The sequence below is a fragment of the Platalea leucorodia genome (genome assembly GCF_965183815.1).
Source record: "Platalea leucorodia genome assembly, chromosome: 2".
In the NCBI taxonomy this organism is placed as follows: domain Eukaryota; kingdom Metazoa; phylum Chordata; class Aves; order Pelecaniformes; family Threskiornithidae; genus Platalea; species Platalea leucorodia.
Window position 1 is genome coordinate 97,276,429 of NC_138824.1, and position 14,068 is coordinate 97,290,496.

The 14,068-nt window shown below is 42.4% G+C and overlaps 1 protein-coding gene across 1 annotated transcript in view; it reads left to right on the forward strand.

Annotated features, from left to right (window-relative positions):
• C2CD2 (C2 calcium dependent domain containing 2) overlaps nt 1–14,068 on the forward strand; it is a 42,417-nt gene that overhangs the window by 18,300 nt on the left and 10,049 nt on the right. Inside the window, 7 exon segments of the mRNA XM_082304812.1 lie at nt 2,553–2,661; nt 5,723–5,784; nt 8,185–8,324; nt 8,616–8,787; nt 9,558–9,671; nt 12,093–12,220; nt 13,369–13,681. Coding sequence (XP_082160938.1) covers nt 2,553–2,661; nt 5,723–5,784; nt 8,185–8,324; nt 8,616–8,787; nt 9,558–9,671; nt 12,093–12,220; nt 13,369–13,681 — 1,038 coding nt within the window.

The window sequence follows — 14,068 nt, forward strand, 5'->3', positions numbered from 1 at the left end:
AATGAAGCCAAAAAGGAGGTCACTGCCTAGTGAAGTTGCACTGTTGGTTTTGGAAGGAAGCACCAAGCCTGACTAGCAAGTATTGAAACTTCTTCAAGTGCAAGCACACCTGCATCACTGATTGAGGCATGAGCAAGCATATTTCAGATTTTGTCAGCGGAAAAACAAATTTGAGGCTCTGTTATTTATGGTCACTAACAATTCCCTAACAGTCTTTTTAATGGAAACTTGTGGCTGCTAATTTGGGCAAGGCACTGGTTTTGGATAAATATATCCTACTTGCTATACTCCTTTTTTCAGTTAGATGTAATAGGTTTCTGCCCCAGACTCTTGCATAATGCTGCTTTGCTCATCCTGGTTGGAAGTGATTCCCCTGTAACTTTCTGCAGACTGTTTTTTAAAAAACAAATTATTTTTATAGCAGTTCTGGAACTCTGGAGTGAAATGCCCTATATAAATAAAACTGTGCTGGAAACTGTAGGTTGCAGGAAAACCTCATTCAGAATTTGTTATTGCTCTACAATTTTGTAGGGCAAACTAAGCTTTTCAAAAGAGCAGATCATTTTGGGTGCCTTTAAAACTCAAGAGATGAGATACCTTTATGTGCATACAGTGCATGCAACAGAGGATTCATCTTACGGGAAGCCTCTCTGCCCCCTCCCTGAAAATGAGAGGAAGAGGGGACAACAAATGTGCTCTACTTTGGGAAACCAGATATTGAGGGGCAAAATTGACATTTGCTCTCCTAAAAGGAGATGGAGGGAATTTTGCTGGTTCCCTAGCAACTCTGGGAGCGTAAATGCTTTGGAACAGAGTATGAGAAATAAAGCTTCTTAGTGGGGTTTAGCTGGTACGCTCGAAATCCAGTGGAAGTACTGCACAGCTGGGAAGATGCTAGCTTCTGGACATAGCTTGCTGCCTTTTAATGATTGTTCCCTTCCCTTTTCCTGGCCTTGTCTTGCAGCAATAATTACTTATCCTGTTGCAACTCTGAGACTCAATAAGAGTGTGCAATATTGCAGGCTAACCTGCATAGATTGATAGACAGAGGGTTGGGGAGGGGCAGTTTGTCTGTCTTGATCATTATCATCCTATAAGCCATGGGTGCTAACATGGTTTATAGGAGCTTGTGTCTTTCCTGTAGATATGTTAGTTCAACTGGTGAGTAACCAGTAGCAGAACTGGCCTCTGTTCATGGCCTGTGCCCATTTTTATCTCCTTAGTTTGTGTATGTAAACAAAGACTATCCTAGATGTAGTACTATATGGTCCACAGTGTATCATCTAGGGCAAAAGTGATTTCTGCTGTTAAGGAAAAAATTGGTAGTTGTGTACGTCAGGGTGTACAGGGGAAGAAATGTTGAAACACCCTGTTCAGTATCAGTCGGTCAGTGGCTGCGGTGTAATTTCAGGCAGAGCTCTACAGGCGTTTCTGCCCTGGGCTGCTGTGCTCTGCTGGCAGCAAGAGCAGGCTGCAGAGACATATGGCTGGGTTAACAGAAAACCGCCCCAGGTTCATTAACTTGGGCTCAGCGTGCTGTGAAAGCAGCTAAACTGCTTACTCCAGGGTTAGCTTGGATCCCAAATAAGCTGCGTGTACATAGTGCTTTGTCTCCTCTAATAACCTTGCCAGGCCCAGGCTACTTCTGTGCCTCAGGTAGGGGTCATCCGCAGCCCCGATGCACCACCAGAAGACAACTGAGAGTTGATGATAGTAAATAATAAACCTAGATTCCTCTGGAGAACTGGAGGCAGCATATCTTTTGTTTGCTTTGCACACAGTCAATACTGAGCTTTTTGCCACTTTCCTTGATATTTTAGAACCCTGGGACTGAAATGGTTTCTGATGCTGTGAAAGCCATACAAAAGAAATTGTTTTAAGCGTTACACATCATGCAAACTATTTCCCCTTGGAGCAGCAATATAACTACTCTAATATGCCAGTTTGCCACGCTATCAAATTCCAAGATCAAGGGAGAGATAATTCTGCACCAGTACTACAAAATGCCATGAACTTGTTAAAAACGGCAGTCCACAAAGCCATGGTTAATTAATGCTACTGTCACCATTCACTTGCTAGCAGAAGCAGCTTGCTTTGATGTCCAAAGAAACCACTGTGACTGTGGCCAGTGGGAACTTGGAAAACTTCTGGTTTTTTTAAAGCAGCTGAAAGCAACTTTACTCCCTCCTCGCCTCACACCCACACCGCCACCTCCTTGCTGTTCGTTCTGTCTCCCCATCCTTTTTGATCTTTTTATGCCTGCACTTTTTTGCTTCATGCCAGAATGTAAATCGGGTTGTCATGTTTCACACTATGTAGAACTGTGCATAGGGCAACGATGACGCAATCCTGACCATCACCATTAATGTGGATGGTATACAAACTGAGGGGAGGGAAGAAATTTATTCTGCAGGTGGGTGAGGAAGTGTTTCCAATAGTCTATTCAAAAGCACAGTATGTAAGGAAGGGGGTTCTTCACTTTATTTTGAGTAAGTGTGCCTCCTGGGAATGGAATATTAATAACTGGATATTGATTTCTCTTGCCCTTACAGGCAGCACAAACCTTGTGTGTATAGTTCAGTTGAATGACCCTATGCAGAAGTTTTCCAGCTCTGTAGCCAAAAATGCTGCAAATCCCTTTTGGAAGGAAGAGTTTATCTTGTAAGTAACTTACCTACTGAGAATACTTGTATAGTAAAGCATCTTTTTTTACTTAAACTATGTGAGGTTTTTGAGGAAAGAATGGCATTTTGAAATATGTCTGGTCGGGTAGCTTCAGAAATTCAGGATATCTAATTATGCTCTGCATGGATATGAGATCAAATAGGTCTCTAGATCTTCCCTGGTAGATATCTGATTCTAGTAAATTCTAGTAACAGGCATAATAAATCACCCTGTTCTTTCTTACGGTGTCAAAAAAAGTGTTAGCAAGGTTTTGAAGTCAGTTTACCTTGAAAACTGCATTTGAGGATATCTGATGTCTCTCCCTTCCCTCCCCTGAGTGGGAAACGTAAACGTGCAAAAAAATTGACCATCTAGAAGAATGGTGGCTATGATTAAAAAGGAAGTGTAAAACTAACTAGATTTTTTTATGTAGAACAAAAATGGGACTTTTGGGCAGCCTGCACAGTATTCTGTGATTCACACAGCTGCTGTGAATAAGGCCAGAAGTGAGCAGTTCTAAAACTATTTTCATTTCTACTTTCTAGCAGCAGAACAGAAACATCTGATAGCTTCTCTATTGTATGAGTTGAGGAAGGGGGAGTCACTGATGGCGGGGTGGGTCAAAGGGATGTTTCTCTAGTGGCTTTAAACACACGCGCAGGCAGAAGCACCTTCCCAGGGGAATGGGGTAGAAATGCTGCCATGCAACATACTGCAGATACTGCTTTCTTTTTTTTCTACGAGCTTATTAATGTGAGAGGCACTTCATGCGCAGTTCTTTCTGTAGCTTCCCTCTCCCATCTCAGTTCCATTTCTCTCTCTGTATATATGAAAAAATATATATTTCAGAGAGTAGTATTTCAGTTGGTTTTGTGTGATGTTTTTCTTCACTGTCTAGTCACAGCCTGGCATCCACTGTATCTGTTCCTTCTCTTGCAAAGCAGAGGCTTAGCTTACAAGGAACTGAGTGTGTATTCAGACCTGTGCCTGTCGGTGCTGAGTGCTCTCTTCTTCGAGGAGTGGTGTGCACTTCTGCGTGCTCCTCCTCAACTTGAAGGGGGAGCGAGCGTGCAATGCACAGAACTTTTTCTGCCTCCTCATCACAGTCTGCTGGACCGCGCCTGTGAATGTTATGGGAGCGTGCGCTGCAGAAACAGGAGAGCTGAGGGGAAAAGCGACAGGGGCTGTTTGATCTGAAGGAAGGCGCCAGGATTCGTCATCACAAGTTGTACAGGACTTGGAGAACACCAGACCCCTCTGAGGGTGTGTAGGGGGTGGAGGTGATTAGAAGTCACTATAGTCAGCAAAGAAAAACTGATGTTGTAGAACAACACTGAAAGGCCACACCTTTTTATGTGGTCTGATGGAGGTGTGTGCAACTGCTTCTCATCCTGCTCTCGAGTGGAAAACCAGATAGGATGCACTCTTCCTTCAGATACACACAGTCCAATGACTGATTTTATTTATGAGGACCTACAGTTTTTGTGGAAAGCCACAGATCAGACAACGTTCTTCTGTGACAGTGTGCTGCATTGCCATCGAGACTTAAGGATTAACGTGATGTGATTTCTTCACAATAAGAGGGGGGAAAAATGCACTTCTGTAGCAGTTTTCTATTCTAGAGCATCTCAAAGTGCTTCAGCCACTGGGTCTGTGAATCGCTTCAGCCATCTGTTGGTAGAACAGCATCCATGCTTGGTGTTGCAGAGCAGACATGTTCCCAGCGATTTCGGACAGGAAATTTGTCAGGATAATACCCTTTCCAACTGAAAGTGCAGAGAGAGGGCAGGCAGGATGTGATTAAGTTGATTGGAATTTGGCCTTGACGCTAGGGATAATGCTGGGTTTTCCACGGCGCTGGCTGCTTTTCAGAAGTGCATGAGGTAAGCTTGGGGACTTTTACAGATGAGTGATCAGGATTTGGCTGCATACCTTCTTTCAAGTTCACATCCTCCCTCCCCCTTTTCTTTCTTCAAAAACGAAAATACCCACCAGTCTGAAGACCAGTGTACTGACCACCATGTCAGGCTCTGCCTTAGCTTCATGGGAAGAGCAGCAATAGTACCATCAAGGTGCTTCCTTTCAAGTTTTGGAGGTGCAGGAGGAGATGGGAGTGGCAGGGAGAAGCTTAAAACCTGCTGCATAGATGATGTCCCACAGCATCTAATGGAGGTGGGATGCCTGCAACCAAGATCCTGAACAACACCATCCTGAAATGGAGACAAAAATAAAATACATACGTATGTACCCTTAAAGTTTTTGGCAGAACACCTACTGAGAAGGTTATAGAATCAAGTTTTACTGCAAGGTTCCTCAGTAGGTACCCAGCTTGCTTCACTGTCTCAATTACAGGAAAGGTTTTATATCTATTGTCCAGTCCATCTTATGAAGTACTGCACATGCCAGTAATTCTGCTAATAGTTCACGTCGGTTCTGTCACACAGAAACTAGTTCTTGTTATCTTGCAACATCCTTGAGTCTTATTTTGGAAAAGTAATACTGACTCTTCTCACATAAGACTGTAACTACTTTTATTTACTTGCTTCTATCCTGCTTTTGCAGGACACTTTCCTGCTTTGACACGATACCCCACAGCTTTTGAACGGGTTGTTGACTGGACCTGTTTCAGCATCTTGACTTACAAATTTAATCCTGCCAGGAAAAAATAGCTTCTTAGTGCTGTGGTGTAGCAGTTGGATTAGGGACCAACATCAGCTTGAAGGGCAGTGTTTGTCAACTACTGGGGAGAAGAAAAGCCGCTGAAACTTCAGGAAATCAAGCTTCTGCAACAGTGCTGGAGAGAAGCAAGCCAAGTTTTTCTGACTATGATCCCTTTAGTCAGTCTTACCTGAGGTCAGAAAGATGCTACGCATGCAGCGTACCCAGCAGCCCAGCAGTGTAGTGCTGCCTGCCTCGCTTAGCAAGTTGTACTGCCTGGCTTAGCGCGGGCCAAGAAAGGTTAGGGTGTTGGCAACCAGAACGGGAAAGGGGAAGACCTAAGTGGGAAGGAAAATCTGCTTGCCTGCGAAGACCTAACATAGTTTCATTTACTTCACAGTGAACTAAGTGCCAAATCAAAAGCATTGCAACTGCAAATAGTAGAAGATGGAAAGTTGGATAGTAAGTATTAAAACTGAATTATTTTTGCATGATCAGCTTGTGAGCATTACTAAATGTTGACATAAGTCCTCTTTTGGTTCTACTCGGCTGTATAGCCAAACAAGAAACTGTCAGATTTCTGAACCTGCATTAAAGTGTTGATGTCTTCTGCTGAATTGTCCTGCTAGTGAAACTGGGTATGCCTCAAGCATGCCTCTAGGCAGCCCTTGGGGGAAGAACAGCTGTGGAAGGGAGATCAGCTGAAAATAGTTAGCCAAACTTGTACGAAATGGGCAGCTTGGAGAAAATTTATAACTTAAGTTTGTGGTTTTAAACTCTGTAAGCCTGTCCTCAAATGTAGGTCCCAGAGTTGAAGTCCATGGAAAATTGCGGAGTTCTTGGGCAACACTGGTTGACCTGGGTTAAGTGCTGTCTATGTACACCATTACTTCCATCAGTAATCACAGACAGAAGAGAGAATACACTGTTCACATGTCTCTGTCCTCCTCTGAGTTAAGGTTACAGAGAAACCTCGAGTTTCTTTCTAGACTGTCAACATACTGAGTCTTCCATGTGCTGATATCCTAATTTTTCAGCCTTCTAAACTTTTAACAGAACCACTGTGAGCAATTTTGGTTTCATGTTAAGCTTTCCAGGTCTTTCTGTGGCTGAAGGGGAATGATGGGTGTTAATCCTAAATCCTTCTTTTTCAAGCCCCAGAGGCTGCCTAGCAATTACCAGGTATAAAACACACCAATTCTGATTATATTGGATTAAATATAAAACATGGGGGCTGAAACATTTTTACTACTTAATTCTGTTGTTGCAGTTTGCAATTAGCCCTCAGTGGCAAGAAAACCTCTTCACTGAACTATTGCATTTGGTTTATTTGGAGAAGCATTACCTTCCTAGTGGGGGTAAGGAGTAGGTGGGTGCTTGAGACCAGACAGCATGCTGAGGTGTTTGCATGAGCTTTGTAAACTTGCTCCAAGTACTTCATGACTTGGACTTTATTGAAGTGATGACACAACGTCATAAATTCTTCTCATATACACTGCATGTCATTTTGATACTGATACAGAGTTTTGCTGTAGCCAGAAATAGTAACTGTATTTCACCTCTTGGATCTATTTGCTTTTTCCTTCTCATGTCAGGTTTCAGGTGTAAAATAAACAAAAAAGAAACATTACTTTTTGACACTCAGCTATTTCTCTGTGGTTTAGTACTATCAGTTATATGCAACTTAGTTCAGGAAAAAGTTATGAAGTATTGGCCAAAGCTCTACCACCCAGTGGTTTAAATGTGGTTTCTAATACCCAGTAATTTAAAAAAATGTGCTTTTACTCATGGTGTCTTGTGATAGCAGATGAAGGCTTGGCCAATAATTTATTAGGTAATAATATTTTATGTGAGCCACAGTTAATAAGTAGTATAGACAAATGGACTGTGATTGATTTTTGGGTTCTGGTTACTGTATTTATTTTTAATAATCTAGATATACAAAGTTGCGCAATACCTTGCATATGATCTGCGATTATTGGAGGGATTGGGAAGTCAAATGTAGGCAAATGCTGTAAAAAATTTCTCTGATATGGATGCTATTTTTTTATTTTTAACAAAAAAATGGGATCTATATACAGTCAGCAAATGTATATTGTTTCTTACATAAAGTTTAGTCTTGTCTGTACCTAAGCATCTTTAGTAATGCGTCCTTCAAACAGTACCAGTAATGTTCCACATCCTACGGAGAGTGTTACTACCAGCCTGGTTTCCTGAAGAAAAAGGTCCCGATTGATTGCACTCACAGTCATGGTCCTCCCCCGCCCCCCACCTTAGCTGTTCTTCTCCCCTAAATTTGAATAGAAAGCTCAAAGTAGAATCATATTAATGAGGAGAGAGCTGAGTAATGTGAATGTACTGTAGATCTCTACTTGTCTTCGAATTTCGCAGAAAACTAGGATTTAATCTCTGAAATCATGCAGTAATTTTGCTAATAGTTTGCTCCAGTCTAGTGTAGCTAATAAAGTAGTTTACCAGGAATCCAGAGTGTTCTCTGAAATGAAAGATGCAGGGAGCTGGTTATGGAGATTGTTCAAGAACCTAATAGTAATAATATTTCTAGATGTTTTCTTTTCCTCTAAACATTCTGCATATACAGGGAAAAATAATGGCCAGGAATAGTGGCAGATAAGTAATGTTTCACGATTCCATTCTTTCCTGTTGCACAGTATTAGGCCACGCTGAGGAATAGTTGTAAAATGGAAAGAAAGCTCTGAAAACTGCCATGTTTCTGCCTCATGGTGTAGAACCAGTTCTTGCAATTAGCTGCCTGTGTTCTTCCTCCTCCTTTCCCGTCGTCTCACCCTTAAACGTACTGACAGCTCAGATGTGTGCTGATTTTGTTGATTTTATTTCTTCTAGGTCCTTTATCTGCAAAGGTGACTGTACCTCTAGACTTGTTCAGGAAGCAACCGTCTGGGCAGCAAAGCTTTGCACTGAACAGCAGGGCCAGTGAGAGCAGCTCAGAGCCGGGGCCCGGGCTGGGATCCATTAGTGCAGAGGTACTACTGCGTTTGGATGGTTTTACAGTGGATCTTTTACTTTGGAAAGTACTTGCGAGCGCTTATCTTGTGCTTTGGACTATTGCTCGCAGTGCAGAGCCATTTGTGGTCAACTTGGAGTAGTGCATTCAGATTGCACGGTGATACTTCACACGGTATTTGTGTCTATCAAAAGAATTAGCTGTTTGGCTCTTGAACGTTAGTAAAAACGTTAAAGGAGTACTAGCTAGAAATGTTAGTGTCCTCCTTACTTGACTGTGCTTCTAAGGTGAATTTTTTTTGTCTTCTTAGTTCTCTTTTATAGAACCCAATGAATTAAAGACGTGGCAAGTCTCTTCTCCAGTGCCAGCTACTAAGATAGAAAAGGATCGCACCGTGATGCCCTGTGGCACTGTGGTCACTACTGTAACTGCTGTGAAAACCAAACCTCGTCTAGAAGGGAGATCGTCTCCGCTGAGCACAGGTGAGGGAGCCCACTTCTTCCTGTGTTCACTCTCAGGGTTATCCGTGGGGACCAGGAGGAGTTGAGGGGGCTGGATGTAAGGAAAGGTGCTGTTTTCCAGACCTCTCTGATGTGTTGCGGGGTGGGGGGCATGGTTTGTATTCTCCAGAATCAAGTTTTTAATTTTCATGACTCCTTGTTCTTACAAGAGGAGTGGTTAATGCTCCTTTTAATACACACTGTAAAACTTCATGGTAGAGTGATAATGCAGAAGAGTTTGGTTTTGGTGGATGGTTTTCCACATGACAAAAGTATCAGACTCTTACAGTGTTTGCTGGTGACAGACCACCCTGTGCCTTCTAACCTTGATCTGTATTATAATCTCTAATGAAGATTGGTGTCATCTTGTGACATAGGAGTTTTTTTTCAGCCTGTCTTTCAGGAGTAGATTCTCTGATTCTTCTTGGGATAAGTGTGAAAGTAAAACCTCCAACAGTCTTTGTTTGAAGTCTCACAAAGAGCTGCATTCTTTTAAGTTGTTAAAGCAGATCTTTTACTGAAGTGGGTGTTGTTTAGCATATTACAGTAAAATGTTTAAAAACAATAAATTCCTGCACTTCACAGGTCTTTTGGGGTCAGGTTACTATAGCACATGCGTTGAGAATTTGTATTAAACAACTTTCTCAAACACTTATGATTTGAATGGGCTTTAACACTGGTATAATAAATTCTTATTATTTTCGCAATAAATGTCCTGAATAGTTTAAATAACCAAAACCCTTGGTTCTCAGATTCTCCTGTGAAAACTCCAGTTAAAGTAAAGGTGATTGAAAAGGATTTCTCTACTCAAGTTATCCATTCTCATGGTGCTCCAGTCAGCAAAACTTTATCGTCTTCAGATACAGGTAATAGAAATGTTCAAAGCTGCTAATGAGAATACGTCTCTCTCTGCTGTACATGGGATTAATGTAATCCTGTTAAAATAACAGCAAACCCATATGGCTACTGCCTTTCAACAGGCACTGAGATGTTTATGTTAGCAAGTACTGTGGTTAGGGATATAGCAGTCTTGCAATTGAAGTCTGTTTTTAATTGGTGATTTAAATTACTAATTTTCAATAAATAACAATGAGCTGTGGTTTGGAGAGGGGAGGTGACTGCAGAAAAGCCAGGCTGTCTTTTCTCTTACTTTTGAATGAAAGATTCCTCCTTTATAAAGGCATGGGGGATACCGCAGAAAATTAAAAGCCTATGAAACTTACCTCTAAGGCCACTGTGAAGTCCCCCCATCTGAACAGAAGGCACGAGGCTGGACTGACATAAGGAAGACTGGATTCTCTTCCTAGCCCTGCCACTGGGCTTTTTTGTGCTAATGGAAATACACAATCTTACTGTGCCTGTTTGTCCACCTTCCTACGTCACCTGGCATACAGCTGAAGTGCCTTCAGAGTGTCAGATGGCATAGATAATAACTTTAATTATAAATGCACTTTGTATTAAACCTGATTTTTACTCTGGGGCATTTTACCTTTTCGAGTTGCAGCTCTGAATCTTCAGCATATTTTTCAGTCCTTTGTGTGGTCACCGCTTGACCTTTCAGTAGCTCTGTGAGCAACATTAATGAAAAATGTGACCCAGTCTAGCTGCAAATGTCACATGATGTGGGGTCCAGTTTTCTTCCTACAGATTTGAGTGGAGATGGGACAATCTGGAGATGATCTAGGCTGCTCCTGGAACAGTCAGAAGGCTTGCTGAGAGAGAGGAATGTATTGACCAAAAGACAGAAATCTGGGGAAGAGCATGAACCAGTAACAGTGAAGAGCTGTAATAGCACTTGAATCTTTCCCTACCTCTAGACTAAGAAGCACTTTGGTACCATGAAGCAGCATGGTATTACTAAGCCAATTTTGGAAATGTTAAGCTAGTGCTAGACTTCTGAGTCAGCTCTTATAACTGTTAATGATATTAAAGATACAAAGCACTTACTGGAGAACTCCTCTGAAGACAACTTAGAGCACATTGATATGGACTATGTTTTTATGGGAGTGCAGGGGAAAAATGTTTATACAATACAGCAGGAAGAATTACTCATTAGAATGAAAGTTTAAGCCAAATGAAAGAAATACAAAGGAGCATTTGGTATGGCAGTAACTTAGGTAGTAGTTATTACAAACATCATGCCAAAATAGCAACAAGCACTATGGAAAAGATGCCGTGGCCACGCCATAGTTCTAAGTGATGACAACAATACGAATGAGCAAGTGCCACTGATGCTGTCCTGGATGGTCTCAGCTGTTCCTGGGGGCTTTGCAGTGGCTAGGGAGATGGAAAAGTAGAGTTTTATAATGAGTGGGCAGATGTGCGTGGACGTGCATACCCCTTGTGCGCACACACTCTTAAGTTCCAAAAGTATCCGAGACACTTGGTGCAGCATAGTTAGTCAGGCCTCATCTTTTACTGCATTAATGTCACAGTAACCAAAGACACTGCTCAGTTTAATTAACACTGGTGCTATTCCTGCTTGTATTCTTTTGTTGTTAAAACTCTTAACAGAAAAGCCCGCCTCAGACAATTAAATGCGGGGATTTTTGTCTTGTTAACTTTCTTAGCCGTGTTTGTCTCTAAGCTTGATGAATATGATTAATGTGTATTTGCTGTGCCCAAAGTACTTGCATACTAGATGCCAGAAATGGCCATACTTAAAAATAAACTTGTGTTTGTCACTAAAGAGCATTTTATAAAGAAGGTTTTGTACTCCTGTGCAATATTTGGGGGGGGGGAAGAAGGTGCACTTTACAGGCTTTGGGGGCAGCTGATAGAGCAGAGTGACTGTCACTTTGCCTTCCCCTTTCTATCATTTTGCCATCGCAAATCTGGAAATGCCGAGCAAGGACGCCTGGAAAAAGAGCAAAATAGCTATGTGAAGAAGTAGTAGCACATGCCAGCTTTGTACCGTGTTAGAAATATGGCTCTTCGTGACTGTGATACCTGATGCTCTACCCACCACTTCTGGATTATAGTCACCGCAGTGTAGCAATGCATTGAAATAATCGGATGTTTTGTCTAGGCTTCCAAAACCTCCTGTGTGCTCAGGGCAAGGGTCTGTAAGTGCAACTTAGGTACCTTTTCTCAAAAGAATGGGTAACAGAAGGGAAAGACAAGACCCAGTAGCTGGGTGGTGAATTGGAAGATGTTTTGGTGTGCCTGGTGTTTATACCTTTTCTGCTAATTTCTTTGAATTTTAAGTCAAGAACAAACTCTGCCTCTCTTTGCTCTGTTTTGTCCTGTTTTTCTTTCTTCCCTCTGAAATAATGCTTTCTTTTCAGAACTGCTGGTACTGAATGGCACCGATCCTGTTGCAGAAGCAGCCATTCGGCAGTTAAGCGAGTCTGCAAAGCAGAAGCTGAAGTCTCCTAGGAAGAAAAGCACCATTATCATATCAGGGGTGTCCAAGGTAGAGCAGAAAACAATGCTTATATTTAACGCTTAGTACTGTAAACTCTTTGCTCCACTGAGCACGACATTAACTTAACATGCGTTCTGCTGTCTCCCGCTCAGCAGTCTCTGGAGGATCTAGGTCTGTGTGCCAGTTTGTTTCAGTAGCTGTTTCAGGTTAAGCCAAATCAGGATGGGTTTTGGGGGAGGGTGTTGGTCTTTGATTGTTAGATTTGACAGCCTGACTAAAAATGCATGGTGTCCTTGAATGGGAGCGGGATGATTAGGGATTTGGGAAAGTTTAGGTGAGAACAGAGGATAATTAGTCCTTCCCTGTGTTTCGCCAATGGAGGGAAGATGCACAGGAAAAGTATGAAAGATTTTTTTCATTTTTTTCGAAGTTGTTAAAACAAAACCCTCTGAAAAACGTCCTAGTCCTCTGGGCTCTGTTCCAGACGAAAGGCAAACAGAAGACTGTTTCTCACATGGCATATAGCATTCCTCCAGACTTTCTTCATCCAAAGCCTCAGTCTCCCATCTGATGCTTGGTGCCTGGCTGTAGTCTTTTCCCTGCAGGCTGCTGTATGGACATTTGCTGTCAAGTCTTCCTCTTATGCACAGGACCCCTAAAGAGCTCTGAGTGAAAGCTGAGTCCGTGGGCATGGATCTCCTCATGATCACTCTGCTCTGCAGAGCAGGGGGAATGAGGATCAGCTGCCACAGTGATGGATGTATCTGCTTGGGAAATGGGGGCATTGGGACTGCGTGGATTTGTATTTAGCTGATAGAGATGCCAAGAAGTCCTTCTACAAGATGAAACACTTGGATGTTTATTTTCTTAAAAAGACCAAAAGATTATTGTCTATGCATGCTGATACTCCATTACAGCAGCACATGTAGGAAAGAGTCCCATTATTATCAGTGGGGCCGGGGATAGGTGGGAGGGTTTTCCAGTCATTTGGCATTAACAACATTATTAAACCTTGGCTATATGCTCCTCTTCTTTAGAGGAGCTAAGGACGCCTCACAGTGGCTTTCTGATAGCCTCGAGCAATACAAGTAAAAGTGTAAAGAAGAGAAAAGAACTTTTGCAGGGAGGCTTCTTTTTTTTTTTTTTTTCCAGCAGAGTGGCTTGTGTCAGTGTTGTCTCTTATTTTCCCTGGGCAGACCTCTTTATCTCAGGACAGTGAAGCTGCACTGATGATGGACTATGCTGCAGCCATGGACAGCTCCTGCAAGGAAGCAGATCCACCCACTGTGGAGGAAGCTGTTGCAAAAGTCACCTCTGATGAAAAGCTATCGTTAGGTGCTTCAGAGATAGTACCTGACACTGACCCCCAGCAAAGTGCCCGTAAGGCTTGGGGTTTGGAGAACGGCAGCCAACAGTGGGACACCAACACACTCTTAGACCAGACCTGTGAAGAAATATCTGGGAGCTCATTAAGTGTTTCAGAAACTGGGAGCATGAAAAAATCTAAAGGTATGTGATCCTTATCTCCGCTTTAGTGAATGGCTGCTTTCTCTACGTAATTGGCCGTGTCATGCAACGCTGTAGTAGCTCATCCTTTCTTACTGATTTTTGTCCTTAAACTCCTTGTGATTGTGGTGCTGGTTGAAGCTGTCTTACCAGCAGCCATAAAGATTTCAGTCCTCTGGCTCTGCAGGACATGGCAGGCTCTCTTACACTCCCCTCCATCAGGAAACAGAAGGGCACACCCTTAGAAGTTGAAGGGCAGCTCACTAAGCCCAACTCAGTTATCTGGCAGAGAAATAACTAGGCACATTGTCAATTCCTTGATGAAAACCATGCTTTTGTAAACAAGGACTTTCGCTATACTAGCAGCCCCATTACTAATGTGAAAATGGC